General features: G+C 36.9%; 1 protein-coding gene across 1 annotated transcript in view; it reads left to right on the forward strand.

Annotated features, from left to right (window-relative positions):
- The first annotated feature begins 3,366 nt into the window (after positions 1 to 3,366).
- The window catches only part of mmp24 (matrix metallopeptidase 24), a 31,028-nt gene continuing 14,248 nt past the window's right edge, over positions 3,367 to 20,146 (forward strand). The window contains exons 1-2 of the mRNA XM_084127972.1: positions 3,367 to 3,749; positions 18,941 to 19,089. Coding sequence (XP_083984098.1) covers positions 3,624 to 3,749; positions 18,941 to 19,089 — 275 coding nt within the window. The 5' untranslated portion in view covers positions 3,367 to 3,623. The remainder of the gene's footprint in view (positions 3,750 to 18,940; positions 19,090 to 20,146) is intronic.

The raw sequence follows: 20,146 nt of genomic DNA on the forward strand, positions 1-20,146 counted from the left end.
ATGGAGGAGCGGACGGTTGAAGGATCCATGGAGGAGCGGACGGTTGAAAGATCCATGGAGGAGCGGAAGGATCCATGGAGTAGCAGATGGTGGGAGAAGACATGGAGGAGCGGACGGTTGAAGGATCCATGGAGGAGCGGACGGTTGAAGGATCCATGGAGGAGCAGACGGTGGGAGAAGCCATGGAGGAGCAGATGGTGGGAGAAGCCATGGAGGAGCAGACGGTGGAAGGATCCATGGAGGAGTGGATGGTGGGAGAAGCCATGGAGGAGTGGATGGTGGGAGAAGCCATGGAGGAGCAGATGGTTGAAAGATCCATGGAGGAGCGGAAGGATCCATGGAGTAGCAGATGGTGGGAGAAGACATGGAGGAGCGGACGGTTGAAGGATCCATGGAGGAGCAGATGGTGGGAGAAGCCATGGAGGAGCAGACGGTGGGAGAAGCCATGGAGGAGTGGATGGTGGGAGAAGCCATGGAGGAGCAGATGGTAGAAGTGGAGGAATGGATGGTGGTAAAAAATCCTTGGAGGATCCGACGGCCAATGAGAGTTTAGAGCGACCCAGGAGACGGCCAGGAAGGAGGTGACCCATGGCGGAAATGATGGAGGGAGGAGCCAAGGTGGACACTTGAGCCCAAATGACAGCGGTGGGGACCGGCGGATCAGGGCTGATGGTGGAGACGAAGGGCTGCAGGGATCCAGCAGAGGATCAGCTAACCAAGTAAATACAAACTAAAAGTTCATGAAAGCAAAAACCAACAGGTAGACAATATTATATTATATTATATTATATTATATTATATTATATTATATTATATTATATTATATTATATTATATTATATTATATTATATTATATAAGTCCTTGACCAATCTTCTGTCTCTATTAATATAAATGTATCTTTAAAGATCAATTGATTAGTTAGCTAAACTCTATAACCAGTATGTATTCTCTGTAAAATGTCTGAAGTAGTCAGTGAAAATCAACCTTTCAATGTACAACAAAGGAACATTCTGGAACAACAAAGGAATATGAGAACATGACCTACAATGACATGCTTATTTGTACAATCTAGAAAAGTGAGGTGTGAGAGTGAGAGACAGATGGATGAGAATGTCTCTCTCTCTCTCTCTCTCTCTCTTCAGATGCTGTTTACAAATGGAGGCTGGTGGTTGGTGAGTGGGTGAAATGTGTTGGTCGTCTTGTCTGAGACGCACTGTTCAGTGTGGTACAGTGTTTTATGGGAACTCCACGATGACTTCATTGCAGCTTCACTAGTAAAATTAGTTGTTTTAAATACATATTTATTGCTGTTTTTATTTTTAATTGCTGAATGCAGTTGTTGTGTGTCATGTTAATTCCAGCTCTATGTCCATATGAACTAGAATTATTATGGGTCACATTATGCATTAATATGAAATTATATATTTTACATATACATACACACATATTTACTTAATCATACTTAACCATATTTTGGGGACAAATTTGTTCCAGAATTGAGCTAAACCACAAAAACTTGGGGACATCCTCATTTGTTAAAATGGCACACACACACACACAAAAAATGTAATTTTTTTAAATGCATACAGTTTTCTGGTAGGGTTAGGTTATAGTATTTATAACTTCATATAAAAACTATAGAAGTCTATGCAGTGTCCCCATTTTTAAACGTGTGTGTGTGTGGTTCAGGTAAACCCTTTGTTAATGGACCCATGAGGAAACCACCTTATAAATCATACTAAATTATGTTTTTTAAAAATGTAAAAATGCAGAACGTTTTCTGTGAGGGGGTAGGGGAAAGCATATACAGTTTGTTCAGTTTAAAAATCCTTATGTCTATGGAAAGTCCCCATAAAACATGGAAACCCAACATGTGTGTGTCTAACTGCTTTAACACAGCTCCAGATGGAGAGACTGTTAGAAATCAGGCCTCCCCTGCTGCTCATCTTGGAGCTCTGGCTTCCATCCCGTGGTTGTCACACCGCAGAGAGGAGCATCTCCAGGGCTGGCGTATAGGCTCTGCACACTGTGACCCAGATACACGGCAGCGCACCCAGAACACAACCTGTCTCTCTGACTTCCTATTCCTCCCTTCCTCGCTATTGTGTCCCTTCCCTCAGACACAAAGCCTGCTGATCCCTGAACAGTGAACACCCAGTGGCCTTTGAGATGGTTGTTAAGATAAACATAATTTACTGCATCACTGCGTCAGGTAATCAAGGTTTTTGAACCACCTTTCATGTTAAACACACTGTATAACACTGAAGTCCAGTGCAACGATTGACGTTAACCAGCAAATTACAAATAATTATTTGTATCTCAGATGAAATGGCTTAAAAATGGCCATGATGATAGTGAGTTTTAGAGTACATGCATTTCATTTGATTTGCATCCTATGTCTCAGTTTGCTCTTTTGCAGTATTAAAGAAGAACACAAAGGCTACGATATTTAAAGTAGCTCTACAACCCATATATATATATATATACTTTTTGGTACATTTATGTGGTTGTTTACATCTATTATTTTAAGTGAATCATTTGAAAGTGAAAGTGCTTGTTCAGTTGACTTAATTAAAATGAGCTAAAGCAACATAACTGCTGAACATTTTGTCACAACTTAATTTTGTTGTGTTCAGTCCACTTAAATATGAAATGTTTCTCAACTTAGTGAATTTTACTTTTAAAATGTACTTTAAATAGTGTGCAAAACATGCCAAAAAAATTAAGTACATTTTACTTATTGTTATTTGTGTATTCCGATGCGGTCCGATTCACGAACGAATGACTCCTATGAACTGATTCTTTATAATGAATCATCGACTTGTTTGGCGTGGTTACTGAATGAATGTAAACTCAGTATCCTACTGTTTAAGTTAGCTTGTGTCCGATTCTGAACGAACCAAGCTCTGTTATTGTCATGAGACTTAGGCTACAGTAAATAAGTGCAATTAGGCCTACTGACACGTTAATTATGACAACACGTAATTAGTTGTAGGCTTATATTTAATAAAATTAATAAATAATAGGCTGCGTCACCACATTTATAAAGGTACCGATTATTTTGCATTTATGTCTGTGAAAACACACCTTTTTTTTATCTAGATTTATTTCTGATTGGCTATGTATCTTTTGAGAAATCTGAAATGAGTGCGTAAATGCAAAAATAAACCTTTTTTCTTTATATAGGCTATTCTTCCCTCAAAGATAATCGTTAAGAGGAAGCATAACCCGAAGCGTTATTCTTTTTTTGATAACCAAACCCCTTTTATTGGAGGTGACGGGAAAAGTTGGCCTAATTGCCGAATTGTTTAATAAACGATTTGTTAAAACGAACGGTTCAAAAGAACCGATTCGCTCAATGACTCGGATTCCGCGGGGCTGTGCGCGCTGACGGTGCTGCGTTCGCTCGAGCGCATCAGCGGCGCAGCATCATTTTAACGCACCACCTTGAGGAGACGCAACACAAAATGGCTTTGCAAATTTAACGCTCGACTGAGAAGAAACTCTCAAAGCACCATCAGGAGTATAGGACTCTCGTTGTTTTTCTTAAATAACAAAGACCATACACAAGAAACAAGCCTGGAAATCAACGGCGGACGGTGGGGGGAATTAGGGGACAGTCATGGCGGGGGTGGGAGCCAGGGGGCGAAAGACGGGACTCCCGGGGTTCTGTTGGAAAACATGCTATTTCCACATTCTCTTTTGGGTCGTGTCTGTTTGTGGAGAAGAGAGGACCTTCATTGTTGAGGTACGTGGAAAGAGACGACATGTCCACCATCCTCACCTCCACTGGCTGCGCGTGAAAGAACCTGTTCCATTGAGTAACACGGATGCGTTATAGCGCACAGCGTTTGGGTATCTGTGGCCATTAGAATGAAGTATATATTCAAACGGGTTTATTAGCTGAAGTGGATCAAGCATATAATAAATTAATGATATAGGGATGCATAAATACATAAGTGAAATTAACAACCAAAGCATTTTTTTAATACATTTAGTTTTTGATCGTTTTAAACAATTAATAGCTAATAATCACCATTAAATACATATACTTTATATTTAAAAATTCGTAGGCTATGCACCATACCCGAAAATTGTAAACAAGCATGATACTACTGGTAAAACAATAACAATGCACCCAAACATCAACATCTGAATAAATTTAGTATATTCGAAAACATGATTATTTCACTTATATGATATTAATATGTTTGTGTTATTCATTATGATTTGTTATTTTCTAAGGCATTGTAGGTAGTGCAAAAATGCAACAATAACAATGCAACCAACCCATGCACATGTGAATGAAATCTCATTATTTCTCTCTGCTTCGTTTTGCATTATATTCGGCCCCAGACAGACATTAAGTGTTTTATGTTAGCTCTTCCTGGAAATACAGCACACTGAAACCATTATCAGGTTGCCAGTAATAGGATAATTTCATTGCGCCACTCACTCCACATGCATTCCCTTATTATACCCTATATATCTTTGTTGTGAGCATCAAGCCTTTTTGCTCAGTGCAATGCTAGATATAAGAGATTGAATGACACATCGGTCCTGTTCAAGATACGTGCATCTTATTGAGCAAAGATAGGACAAAGAGCTTCAGTTAAGATGGAGATTAGCTAGCATAATCATTTTCCTTAAGGACCCAATAACTGTTTTGAATGATAGAGGTTGCATTTATAGCCACGTAATGCTTTTGTTTTGATGTGCAGCTGCTGTTTTTGTGTGTGTTCCAAATATAGGTTCCTCAATAATTGATAGGAAAGGCATGGGAGCAATTCTCCTGGATTCAGCTTTGTTGTGGCAATAGGTTACTTGGTGAATAGAGATCATCTTACCCATTACTCTGTCATGTCACAATATTTAAAGATAAAACATTTCTATATGGCATAAATTGCTTGCTAAAAGGCTGCTTTTCACTGCAATTATGCAAATACAGTGGATAAATTAGGTGCACAAATGTTGTGATTTGCAGCTTGCTATTATTGTACTGTGTAAGCAAACGGAAAGTCTTTGTGGATATCAACATGCATGAATCTCCTTTTTACTTTAACAGAATAATTCTGTCCTAAACATACACACATTTCAAAAATGACAATATTATAGATTCATTGATATTTGGAGAGTTGGTTGTTTCTGCCCATTTTCTGTTCCCATGCCAGGAGCGTTTTAACCCTCCGTTTCTTTGTTTCATTCATGAGTGTGACTTGCAGCAGGTGCTTCAGCAAGATTGCACACAATAGCTACATGCCCTGATTCTGTATAGTGATTCTTATGGGCACAATTTAGATTGATTGATTAATTAACACTTACAAAACAGCGTGATCAAATTTCGGGTGTACACAATTTTCTGCAAATACATTGTTTAGCTTCATGACCTAATTTTTAAATTGCAATTCATAAGATTTGTGGTAGTACCTAACTTGCATAAACTGATATTTACAGGTGTTTACATAATTCGTTTTCAACTAAAATCGGAAAACCTTTTATATGTTTTTGCTGTTCATTTACATGACAACAGCATTTCAGGAGCCTGAAAACGCAAACGTTTGGAAATGGGTTTCAAAGTGCAAGTTTTTGAAAACTGTACCGTTATCATCATGTAAACTACAAAAACACAAATTTGTGAAATTGTGACATCATGCGTATTACATGTTCAGTCTATAGGTGCATAGTGTTTCTTTACAAAGTGACATCGCCAACTACTGGCCTGGCAGCAGAATACAGCATTTTTAGTCGTTTTTGCGGATACATGTGTACGGGGATCGTTTTGACAAACATTGTTGTCTGTACGTGAAAATGTTCAAAAATGCAAAGAAAAACCTTTTCCATTTTTAGTGCATCATTGTTGTGTAAACGTACCCTTAGAAAAGGTTCCTGTTAGATATCGAAAATGGAGGGAAAATAGGTTTCCGATGTCAGTATCCATTCAAAATGAAATAATCTGATCATGATGATCCAGTTAACTGCTCATTCTGTTTTCATATATTAATCTTTTAAGACTAGACTATGATATCAGATTAGACCATATTATATAGATTATATCTTCCTATCTCAGCAGGGCACATTCTGCTTCACTAAATAGCTTCAATCATCAGAGATTCAGTGATTTGGATGTGGATTTGGATGTATTTGCTGTAGTTTGGTTGAGTTGTGCTGAACAAATACCCTCAGTAAATATGCTTTTTGTAGTACCAGTTAAGTGTGTCATGAGTTCTGGCCACCCATGAAGAAGTGTCTGTTCCTTTACTAAAACAAATTAATGACAAAGAACCGGGCGGAGCTGGAAAATGATAAGTGATGGCAGTTGGTAAAGATGAAACTCTGTTCTCTGCGAGATTCAGTCTCATACTCTTAGGCCATGTTTACTCCTGGTATTAAGGTCGACCAGTGGACGACGCTAAATACAAGTGTAAACGGGGTCAAAAACGTTTTGAGCTTTTCCACTTAAGTCCACTTCCAGAGGTAATCGATAGTGCGTTTGACCGGATTGCTTTCGTAGTGTAAACGCTCATGTGGTCGAATGGGTTCAACAGCCACAAAAGACGCCCACTCTACTGACCTAATGCTTAAACATTATGGGAAGCCAGACGGGATTTAAACTTTGTCGGCTGAAGACCCAAGTTTAGTTTAAATACGAAAAACATACCAAGCACAATGTTCTCTCACCATTCCTGATTTCTAGCACGCTTTTTTCATGTTAAATATCCTGTTTCACATTATGAAAGTAAAATGGGTTGCAAATGTCATTTCATGTTGACTTTAAACAAAGGCTTTGACTCTCGGAGGCGAATTGTGCCGAGCGTTTTGACTTGAATCTTAAGTCATTTGGATAAAAAGTTATTTGTTTAGTTAAAAGCATGTCAGTTATCTTTTCTGAATGTCGTTTGACAAGATGCGAAAGACTTGGTCTGACAGTGATGTCTTAGTGTGCCGTCTCCACCTGACATCCATTTTAATGGATGACGGCTGTTATCTGCAAAAGACAGAGTTCACAGGGCAAAGAGAAGGTGGTCTTCATCAGAATATTTTCATCAAAGGCAAAGAATACATCACTATTACTATTGCTCACTGACAAAAATGTTAAGTGGTAAACTGTGCAATTACTTTTTCCTCAGCGATCAGACTTGTTTTATTGCCAGGAACAACCCAGCAATCGCATAGCAGCAACTTTCTTGGGTAAGCACCACTCACCGTTTCTTCAGAAAATGTCAATATCTAGTTTGTAGATGCTGTATTTAAGCGGGCCTGTGATATCACATTAGAGGAATCCCAGCGTCTAATCTAATCAAAAAAGGCACAAAAAACAAAACCTAAGCATTTTTTAGGTTAACTCATTGTACTATTTGCTTTGTTTCATACAGAAAGTTGCTTAATAAGGCATAATGGAGCTTTTTGGTCATTTGATGGTGGAGCTCTATATACAGTCATGCAGGATTTTCAGTCTGATTTAGTTCTATTCCTGAACTATCAATTGATTTCTCTATTCTAGCCCTGTGCAGATAGAAAACCTCTTTACCTTCATGTCACAGACTCTGAGAAGCTGAAACCCGGCGAGGTTAGATTGCCGTCTCCATCTGACAGTTTAATTTTAGCCACAGGAGCAGTTAAGCCCCACCAGTTTGTTGGATTTGAATATAAATGCTCAGCGGTTGCTTCCTGTAATGAACTGCACACATTTACTGTACAACAAAGACTCGGGACCATTATGAGGGAATTCATTCAGCTTTTAGAAAAGCTTCATTTTTCGAATGGAGATTTGAGGATGTTTTGGTGTGGCACTAGTTCAGCCGGATTGTGAAGCATGCTTGGTACCTTTATTGGCGTTTCGTTCATTTATAAAGATGTTTGAGAGGGAAATTTTATGTCTTGCTGAGCTCATGAGATTTATTAAAGATCTCATTGAATGAATATATAAACAGTCTTTACCTAAACTAAGTCTCTGAGATCCGGACACCTTGCACTTCTGGAGACTCCAGGTAGGTTGCAGTTCTGGAAAATGGTGGTGCTGATGGTTTCACACTTAATTCTTCACCTTAATTCTTAATTATTTTGCAGTTAACATGTGTCTTTTGTCTGACCCTGCTGACCCATTGAGCAATTCACTGTCCAATGGTAATGCCTTAACTGCAATTTCTAATAATAGTGCCTAATAATTATGCACACCTGAATATAAGGCGTTTTTCATTTCCAGCCTTCATGAACAATTATATCACTTCTAAATGATTAAATACAAAATTAATAGTTGTTATTAAGATTAGTGTTGTTTGGAATTGGCCAAATGTGCCTGAAGAAAAAATATGATCAGAAAATCAACGTGCCTATTAATTCTGCACGCAGTGTATATTTTATTAATTGACTTATGCCTTAATGTTTGTCACTTTGATTCTGAAAAGCTTGGCTTTTCTTGGACAAGGCTTGGACAAGTGTTGCTGTGTCCTAAGCCTATAATCTGCTGAGAACAGTGAAGAGAACAATGACAACAACCGCCACCACCTCCTCACACAATGGCTTTAATGCCACAAAAATCCCCTAAATTACCTAATTTCATAAATTATAATTTACAGTATTACACTGTAAAAAATTTCTAACCCTCCCAAATCAAAAATGTCAAGTGACCGATAACATCTAAATTTTTCAATTGGCCCAAGTGAAATTCTTGTTGCATTGGCTCAATGAGAAATAATACGTCAGACTAATTGAAAAATTTAGATGTTATCGGTCTCTTGAAATTTTTGACTTGGGGATGTAATTCTTTTTTACAGTGTAGACATCTTAAAGACACTTACATCATACTTACAAAGATGGTATTTAAACAATTGTACTTTTTGTACATGTACAATGGTAATTCCATGGTATTTTCTGAAGTACCTTGGTGTACCATGGAAATAATACGGATTTATACATAAATATGGTAGTCATACAGTATAGTAGTATATATATATATATATATATATATATATATATCAATGTACTGTAGTACTACCATATGTTACCATCATTGTACAATACTGCTACAGTACTTGTTTTAACGGTTAAAAAATAACAGAGGATTTTGCTGTGTGTGGATATAGAAATGTAATATTTACTTGCCATAATTTTTGTCTCTGACTGTGAGATATGTATTTCGCCGTAGCCTTTAAATGATGTTAAAGCATGTCAGAACCTCTGAGTGTGTGAAGTATAGACTGAAACACACTTCAGTCTACTGCCGCACGCTGCTCCGGTCCCTAGCGAATCTCATGCGGTGAAGGCTGTGAAAGGAATCTATTGTTGTGTTATTTTATGTTTGCTTTCTTCCCTCTTGACGCCATTATGGTATTTTTTCTGTTTATTGTAGGATTAAAACACTGTTGTTTTTATGAAATATTCTGTTTTCTGTTGTAGAAGCTGTAGTGTTCGTTAGTTATGCTAGTGTGTGGTGAGAGAAAGCAGTCCTCGCTTTGACTGTGCAATTGATGCAGGGAACTAAATAAGGATGGCACAGTTTCCTCACATAAAAGTCTAATTCGTCCTGAATATGTCTCTTCAGGAGACTACATGCTGAGGGAGGAAAAAAGTAAGGGGGAGAATCACAAGGCCAAAGAAAAAACTAATTAGTTCTCACAAATCCTGTGCTAGTATCACCACTTGAATTAAAATTGAATGGTGCATTGCCTTTTTTTAGCAATTCTGGCGGGCTGTGCTGTGTGTTATGTAGTATGTTGACTTGTCAGGTTCCTTATAACTCGGGACAGGCATCATGATTACTAGTGTTCAAAGTGTTAAGAGTTTGAACAAACACTACCCCTACATTTTAATTTCATTAATAGCTGTGTATCCACTCAGAACACATTAACAACTTCATGGCAATGTGCTAAAAAAAACTCAAAAACTCACACTAACAACATAGTGATGTGTTTTGCACAGGAGGACCACCACTTTTCCCCCCAGCATTTTGTAAAATGTAAAATACTTTGTTTATTTAGTACTGTTACAGTCATTATTCATGTAAAATGCTTGACTGTAATGGCTGCCCTTTTGAAAAAGAAATGTGTTTAATCGTATTTAATGTGCACTTTTGTCCTTCAAAAATACACTAAAAGTATATTTTCAGAAAAACTGTACTTGGAGATAATAAAATAATATTAATGAAATAAAAGGCCACTTAAGTGTACTTATTTTACTGTGTACTATGTTTTGACACCTCTTTAAAAAGTGCACTTTTTAGTCATTTAAAAAAAAAAAGTCTTTAAAGTACATTTTAAATCATACACTTATTTTGAGGTGTTGACTAACATACTGTACTAAAGCACATGTAAAGTATTTGATTATACAATATTTTAACTGTACTAGTGTGTTATTCAACAATACATTTAAAGTTAATATATTTTAAATGTTCTAAATTGCAACTTCATCATTACCAAGGTGTAGTTACAAATATATACAAGTACATGACATTCAAGTTTCAATAGGAATGACATTAAAGAATATTTTAGTTTATCATAAATGCCTGTCAGTACATTCAGTAGTGCACTTTAACCATTTTTCAAAGACAATAAGTAATTATGGAAATATATACAAATATGTACTTAAGTCCTACTTAAGTTGGTCAAAATAAGCAATAATTGCATTTAATATAAATTGAAACTATAATATATTTCATTTAATTTGCAAATAACATGCAATTAGAACATTACATTCAGTTTGAACTTAAGTATATTCCTTAAAGTATATTATTTCTGTAATAAGTACTCTTTTAAAAAGTGTGCTGAGTGTACTTGTTTTTCATAAGGGTGTTGTTTATGATATGTGGTTAACTGGGTTGCCTGCATTAGATGCAGCTAATGATGGATTTTAGACAATTATGGCTACATAACTGTAATAATTGTTACTGCATTGCTAATCATTATGGTGTTTAAAGCATTTGATCCATATTTTTTTGGGTCGAACGCGAACGCAAACAGCAGCTCTCCTCTCGGTCTTTGTCTGAGCTCCCCTCCCCCACGTCTCCATCTACTGTACGCTCTCATCTTCCTCTCTCCATCGCTCTACCTCTCCCCCTCCCGTCGATATCCTCCGTCTCTCTCCTCTGTCTTGCTCTGTTTGTCTCAATGCCACTGCCTTTGTCTTTTTGTTCTTCGTTGTCTCCATCTCTGTCCGTTTCTCTCTCCAGTACTGTCCTTATCGTTATTTGTCTGGCCCTTGTGGCACTTGTACAATTGCAAAAGGACAGGAAGTGATGGGAAAAGAGGGTCGGGAAATGATGCGAGTCAGACTTGAACTCATGTTCAGTGTGTTAGCTAACTGCCAGGCCATGTCTGTAGCACTATTGTTATGTTTTACAGATGCCAGACATTCATTTTTTTATGTCATCATAAGCTTAATTTAATATATTATTACATTAAATATATTATTACATTAAATATTAACCAAAATAAGAAATATTACTAACGTAGTATTTCACTGTAAAAAATAGTATTAAAGAAAAATATCATTAATAATAATCATTTTATTTTACAGTACAACTGTAAAATTACATAACTAATATTAATTTTCTTTTTCTTTTTTTTTTCTCTTTTTCAAACATTAAACCATCAAGCTTTTATTTTGGCAGATAACAGTCAGTAAGCACTTCTTCCTGTTACAAATTTGGGAAGATGGTTGGCACATATTACATTTTCAATTGCATGTTATAAGCTACTATATTTATAGCAAATGCAGATACGAGTTTATATGCAATTACTGTGAACTGAGCCACTTTGAAACACTGCGAACACCGAATCATGAAATGCTAGCTTGTAAATGAAAAGTGCCGCGCTTCACTCTGAAAGACTCACAGCATATATTAACTAAAATAAATTGCAGCCTTTGCGATCTGATAATCTCACATAGCCATATCGTGAATATGTTTTTTATTTTGATTAATTGTGCAGCCCTAACCACTAGACTACAGTATATTTAAAAAACTATTTTATCTTTTATTTATTGAACACTGCAGAAAGAACAGGAAATGACAGGGATAAGATAAGGAAACAGGAAATGACATGAAATGAATGACATGAGCCAGACTCAAACGTATACTGCCCTCATGAGCACCATGGCTCAATTTATCTTCTCACTCCTCCTCTATTCTATTGGTCAGGCGGTATCGGGGTACCGCTGCGAGGAACAGATCCTTTATTGATTCTAGTGATGATGTGACCTGCGGTTTCTCTCTGAAACACAATATATGAAGAGTCATGAAGTAATGCCACCCAATCAATGCCCACAATTCCTCAAACTAAACGCACACACCGTCCTCTCAACTCCTTTTGTAACTCCCTACTCATTAGCACACATTTATGAGAAAGGAGAGTCAATATGACCTGCACATCTTATGTTTCAAAGATGCCAATTACATAGGCTGTGATCACAATTTTACAGCCGGTAATAATGTCAAAGTGATACTGCAGTAAGTGCATGCTATACTGTATCTGCTCTGTAATATTCTGTATAATGCTGTTCAAAGCATCCACATGTTTTTATCAATACACCCCATAATTTCAGTCTGATCTCAGCAGTTTATGTGGCACATTTCAGCATTGATTGTTTTGTGAGCAGGGATGGGTAGCAATGGCAGATTAGTCTACTAGTTGTCCAAAAACAAAGTATTCAAAGAGTGAAATTAACTTTTGTGTGTGTGTGTGTGTGTGTGTTTCAGGAATGCCCTAAGTTATGAGGACAAAGTGTCCCCTCAAAGATGGCAATATCCCAAATCCCAAATTTGTTTTTCCTCATGAGGAAAACAGCTTATAAATTAAACTAAGTGATGCTTTTTGAAAATGTACAAATGCAGACCGTTTTCTGTGATGGGTAGGGTTAGTGTAGGGGGATAGAATATACAGTTTGTACAGTATAAAAATCATTATGTCTATGGAAAGTGCCCATAAAATATGAAAATGTTGAAAATGGTTATGAAAAAAAAATCTTTTGGCACACAAAAAAAATGTAAACCCCTTTAAATTCTAGGAGATGGATCGATGGTTGAATCTTCGAGAGTCAGATTGTTTATTTGAGGTAAAACACATGAAACTTTACACAGATTTCATTACATCAAATATCATGATGAGGTAATCATGTTATTTGAGCTCTGCACATATTGTGCTGTTTCAGCAGAACAATCCAATGCAATTTGAGTCAGACTTCTTAATCTTAACCTTATACTGTTTATCAGTGTTAAACAGTATTTCATTGTGTGTGCCATAAGAACAGAACAAAATCGGATAACACTTTATTTTGATAGTCCACTTTAGATACTAATACTCTAATGAGAGTTAGTTGACATGTAGTTGCAAAGTTACTTATAGTTAGTAGACTGCCTCCAGAATATCTTGTCTCATTGACTTCCATTAAGAGCATTACACTACATGCACTTTACTTGTTTTTACAAACTGAGGGATGCGTTGGCGTTATTTTCTGTGGTAATCGACTGCATGTCACAAATGCTGTACGTAGAGCTTAACTTCTTTTGAAGCCAAAACTTTGCTCTAGGCATTATTTTCCACCGAATCCTAAACAAAGATGAAGATGTTGCTGAGGTGTGTTTCTACTCGAAATTCATCCGATCTGTTTAGACTTTGTTTGGAGAGCACATGGAAGACTGCACACTGCTCATCAAGGTAGAATATCATCATCACATGCCACCTGGCAGAGATGACGAAAGGACTTCGAGTTTCAGGGGCAGCTGTTCAAACTCAAAGAAAGACATCCAGTGCTGTGTTTGGAATGGAGTACTAGCTCACTGGGTACTCAGTACTGTATATCATGTATTTTGTACTGTATAAATACTATATTTTAAAATAGTATCTTAAAAAGAATACAATTTGCAACGATTTTAAACAGTAGTATGCTACATTGTTGTCACATGACCTCATCACATTACATGTTGAATTTAGTCAGTGGCAGTTCAGAAATCACTAGAAATGGAAGTGAAGCGAGTGCATTGCATTGTGGGATGCAGGACTCTGCACAGTGTACTCCACTGGTGCACCACACATATCGGCAAATGTAATTAGTCATCTGAGTATTGCATGCATATTCAACGCTATCTCACGACCAATTCGTACGAATTCGTACGAGTGATAAAAAGGTGGTAAATTGAATGACCTACCCCTGACCCCGCCCCTAAACCTACCCATCACGTGGGTTTAGACAAATCGTACAAATTCGTACGAATTCGTACGATTTGTCTAAACCCACGTGATGGGTAGGTTTAGGGGCGGGGTCAGGGGTAGGTCATTCGTATGAATTCATACGAATTGGGCAATTCGTAAAATATGTACGATTTAGCAAAAATCATACTAATTCGTACGAGTGAGGTCGTATGAATTCGTACGAATTAGCCACCTCGTAGAATTCGTACAAATTGCCGTGAGATTTGCTTACAATGCATATTATAAATATTATAGGCTATACTTAAATAGGAAGAGTAGTATGCAATTTCTGAACTTGTAGCCCTGGAATACAGTAGTGGCCAAAAGTCATGTTTGGAGGCTATATGTGTTTTTAATGACCCTACAAGTATGATTAAACCATCAAAATATGAGTAAAAACTTTTATATTTTTAAGTATTTAAAAATGAGGGAAGATCATAGGTAGTTTAGGTATTTATCTGACAAAATTATTTGGCCAAAAAAAGGCAACAGTTACAGGTTTTATTTTACTATGCAAATAGAAATGCATAAAAAACAAAAAGCTCACAGGAAAAATCATACATTGACTACAGCATAATCAGTTATTAATATTTCATTGGTTCTTGCTGGTTTTTGCATGTGCTCATAATGTTTTTTTTTTTTTTTATGACAGCCTCGCCAAACATTGACTGTACAAGTTGGCATGTATAGTTGTAATGCAATAATTTTTCATAATATTTGAATAAAGGGTGAAGATGTCAATTTTCCTATAGGCTGGAAATCAATTTCGGCCACTACTGTATTATTGACAATTTTTCTGCTTCAAAAAAATCAGAGATCAGACAATAAATAACATCTGGTTTCAGAATTATATTACCGGTGCTTTGTTAAACAAGTGTGTGGTTAGTAGCCGCTCTTGCTTAACTACAGAGGGTTCACTCTGAAGATTTTAATTTGTTCACCCTCATGCCGTTCAAACCTCTATGACTTTCTTCTATGGCGTAAAAAAATGATGGAGAATGTATTGGCCACTCCACTTTTATGGTGTTTCTTTGGAGATTGACAACTTGTAAATTGTATCCCCAATAACTTTTATTATATGTAGAGGAGTGGCAAGTACATCCTAGAGTTCCTCCTTTGATGTTCCACAGAAGAAAACAGAAGTCGTACAGGTTTGGAATGACACGAGGGTGAGTCCCTTTATTTGATTATCCGTCCATGACATCAATGCAGTTCACAAGAACAATTTATCATTTATATTTCCCGAGAAATGTGGATTTCCGACTTTGTACTGAATTCCACCGAATCCCACAAAGTGCTGGACAGAAATAGTCCTGAAGCTCAAATAAGGCTTATTATCCACGGAGCTGAACTGCCACAGTCTTTTATGTTCTTCAGATCTCACAGCCTTCATTGATTTATCAAAGTGGATGAGACATGTATAGTTAGGTCTAGCGCTGGTTTCAGACTTCACTCTGTATGCCATGCTATAATGAAGGCACCAGTAAGAGCATTGGTGAATTATTTAATGGGTACGATTTCCCAGGGGGCCGTGCAGAGCCTCTGTTACCATGGAGGCTGATGCCAGCCATGTACTCGCTGATACAATGTGAAGTTTGCATTTCAATATTTGGAATATGCAAAACAATGTTATCGTTTTATGATTGTGCATTATTTGATATGTAGAGAGGCTTTATCATTGCATATGACAAGTAAAGAGTATGATAAGCTAGTGTTGGTTTAATATTGTTTTAACTTAAATTATATATTACAGAACTAGATTTATAACATACATAATTGGTGCACTTCCATAGAAAAATTTGGCACAATGCTATAGTTTTTCCTAAGGATTTTTGGTTTGTTTTTTGGGAGTTGTTAATGAAAACTGATTATGGCTATCAAAAGATTTCAGAAAAATTACATTAGCCTTTATATATTTCTAGTATACACTGCCTGGTCAAAAAAAAAAGTCACTGTTTGGATTTAAACAGGCAAGGATTGGGTTACTATTGCAGTGATTCTTATGTTTATTATGATTATTACAGAGTGTTTGACTCTTGCATTTTCAATACAAGATCTTGACCAAAAACTGATGCACCTCTTGATGGAAATAAATGTTGTGATGTTTTTGCATCAAGACGTGCATAAATGTTTGGTCAAGATCTTGTATTGACAGTGCAAGAGTCCAGCACTCTGTAAAGCCTCCTCCAGCACATCCCAAAGACTTTCAATGAATTTAAGGTCTGGACTCAGAGGTGCCAGTTCATGTGTGAAAATGATTTTTCATGCTCCCTCACAACCATTCTTTCACAGCTTGAGCCTGATGAATCTTGGCATTATCATCTTGGAATATGGCTATTATGTGTCTGTTTAAGAAATGAAAAGCTACACACTCCATCAATTAGGGTTAGAAGAACTGTTGCCAAACATATAACATACTAGAAACAATACTAGTCTTAATTTAGGCATTTGCCTATTTGAATCTAAACAGCGACACTTTTTTTTTGGCCAGGCAGTGTTTATTACAATATTGGCATCAGTATTCAGTCCCCTTTAGTCAGTGTTATTTTAGAATCATTGAGATACTATTATTCTTACTTGCTTAAGTCATAAGAGTCGACCTTTAAATCCCTCTGATGTTCTGTTCTCTAGATATGACTCAAATCCCTCTCATCTTCTTTGCCTGTTTTATAGTAAAAATGTGTATTACAATAACATTTTAGCCAAAAATCCATGGTTATGTAGTACGGGTGGGAGAAAATTTCGATAGGGCAATATATCGTTATCCTTCTCCGTGCGATACGAGAATCGTTACACTGGCGCCAAATATCAATATTTTAATTAAGAAAATAAGGCGCTGTAAATAGATTTTCCTGCTCCCAGCGTCACTACTTCATGTCTCCTCGAGGTGGCGCTCAACACATGAATGAGGGAAACGGGAACATAAGTTAACTAGCCTAAGAAAAAGAGGTTTTTAACGGGATGGCGGACAGCAGTGTGAGTCAAATAATAGATGCGCAGCCACGTTTAAGTCCAAAGTCTGGACCCACTTCAGTTTTTATACCATTGATGGGACAAACAAAATCGACAGAGAGTATGCGATATACAAGAACTTCCTGGTAAAATTAAAGTGCACGGGTAATACCACCAACATGCAAAGCCACTTGCAACGCCATCACCCTGATCTCACTGAAAATGTTTAATTTACTTGAAATGTACAAAAAAAGTTTGGACTTGACTAAAGAGAGAAAACCTGCACTTAAAGGAGTAGTTCACTTTAAAATGAAAATTCTGTCATCATATACTCACCCTCATGTTGTTTCAAACCTGTATGAATTTCCTTCTTCTGCTGAACACAAAGGAAGATATTTAGAAGAATATCAGTAACCAGGCAGTTTTTGGGTCCCATTGACTTCCATAGTATATTTTTTTCCTACTATGGAAGTCAATGGGACCCAAAAACTGTCTGGTTACTGATATTCTTCTAAATATCTTCCTTTCTGTTCAGCAGAAGAAAGAAATTCATACAGGTTTGAAACAACATGAGGGTGAGTATATGATTACAGAATTTTCATTTTAAAGTGAACTACTCCTTTAACCTTTTCACAGGCATCTTGTTTTCATAGTTAGACAGATATCGTTATGTATCATTATTGGATTGTCTAGCAATATATTAATTATCAAAGAATTTCAGTATCGTGATATTACCGGTATCGTGAGCCATGCATCGTGTATCATATCGTATTGTGAGGTACCCTGTGATTCCCACCCCATGATGCAGTAGTAGATGTGATTGATTCTAATTGCAGATACACATTTAGTATCGAGAGAGCACTCTTTTTTTAATTCGAATGAACTCTACATGTCTGATATAGAAACAGTGCAGTGTGTACGGGCCCAAGGTATATTGATATCCATTTCAAGCATCGACTCACTGTTAGTGATGGGTCCTGCTTCATGCTGACAAGGAAAGGACCAGAAACTCCAGCATTAAAATATTCATGCTGAAAATGGACTCTAAGCCATGAGCTCAATTAAAGAGCCCTCTCCATGTGCAGTGCTTTAAAATGAGGGCTTTGCTTACCAGTTCTCCACTCTGCCTGTCCGCAGGGAGAGATGAAAGCTGAGAGAGGAGGGAATGAGAGGATGCTCTATATAAGTTCAGTTTTATTTTTATGCTTTTAAATGCGTTTAAATCAAGGAGCATGTGAAATGAACCGAACTTTGAGAACAAATGGAGTTTATATGAGGTGACTGACCTAAACAACGTATGTTTAGTTTTTTGTTCCTCCTTTTGCTCACACATATTTAAAGCTGAAATGCTGAAATGTGCACCAGTATCCAAAAATGTATTTGCATAAATGATTATTGCTAACTTGATAGTGCTCTTACTGCTCACATTTTTTAGTCAGAATAAATTAAAGATGTCATGTTAAGGTCTTGTTTTAGTCCATATTTATCTTCCAGTCAAGATCTAAAAAGCTGCAACTTTTTTCACCATGGTCAAATTGTTGGGCGTTTTTTCCAGTTCTGATACTGATTAACCACTATCAAAATGGTTTTAGAAAATTTATATCACCAAATTGTGTTTTTTTATGTTCTAGGGGTATTTTTAGTATACATTACAACCATTATATTAGCATTTCACAATTGTTTTAAATATTTTTTCAGTTAATGTTTATTTTATTTCAAGGAACGATTTTTTTTAATGGTTTAATTTTAGTTAGCTATCATAACTCTGCCTTTATTTCTCAATGTAATGTCTCTCTGTTTGCAGACGTGGCTGAAGAACTATGGCTACCTGCTCCCTCATGACATCCGGACTTCGGACCTGCGATCGGAGAAAGCCATGCAGTCAGCGGTCGCTGCCATGCAGCGGTTTTACGGTATTCCAGTGACGGGAGTGCTGGACCAAACCACCATCGAGTTAGTAACAACCTTTCTTTACTGCACAACTTACCTTTCAAAAAATCCTGAACAGGCAATAACATAAGAAAAACTAATTTCATAACAGTTGAAGTGCAAAAGCTCAATTAATACTGGCCGTTTTTTGGTATTTTTTTTACAAACTGTAAGCTTATTTATAATTAAACAAGTGTAGTTTCACTTAAAAAGTTAAAAGTATAGTAGTTTTGATAAATATGTTTAAAATGATATCCACTTACATGAGAGGAAGATTTAAAGTCGCCCTGTAGTCAATAATTTTATCCCTTAAAACTCATCTTTGAAAAAATGTCATCATGTCTTAGAATAGCTTGAATGTAACTCTACAACTTTGCCTCATTTAGTATACGCGGTTCTATGAATATGCAAATGAGCCCCGCCTCCACTCACTCACAGCAGCTCAGAGATCCACTCGTTGACGATCACACGTTGACATGATTGGTTACAAGGTAGTTTGTGGCGTCAGAAACACCAGTGTTTTCAAACCGTGTTGTTGAGACTGTCTTTGGTTCACTGCAGTTTTAAAGAGAAAATACTCAGCAATGCTGTCAACTTATGAATTTGTACATGGTTTGTCTTAAAGCATATTAAAAACAGCACAAAGACATAAACAACATTAAAAACATGATTTTTACCACAGGGGGACTTTTAAGTCCAGAACAATTTATTTTACACAAGGTGAGTCACCCCCTCATGGGAGATGGCATGTTGAGATCACATGACCAGCCGAGTGTTACGCTTAGATCAAGTTCCAGAGCTGTTGGGGGCACAGCAAGACTAATTTTTACTTAGGAAGAAGAATAAATCCAGTGAAACATAAACATAATTTCGTAGTGCTTAAAGTCGGCATGAAATGGAAGTTGATATAGTAATTTCTTCCCCATTGTGCGAATATCCAAATGAAATGGCTTCTTGAACAAGTAAAAAAAATGTAGGACTTGACTTGATTCCTCCATGAGGAATTGATTGGATGGTTGTGGTTTGCTATTGGTGGATCTCATGTGAGTGACAGGTTTCCCCGCCCTCGTGTCAGTAAACA

This window comes from Abramis brama, assembly GCF_963993115.1.
Source record: "Abramis brama genome assembly, chromosome: 11".
Taxonomy (NCBI): Eukaryota; Metazoa; Chordata; class Actinopteri; order Cypriniformes; family Leuciscidae; genus Abramis; species Abramis brama.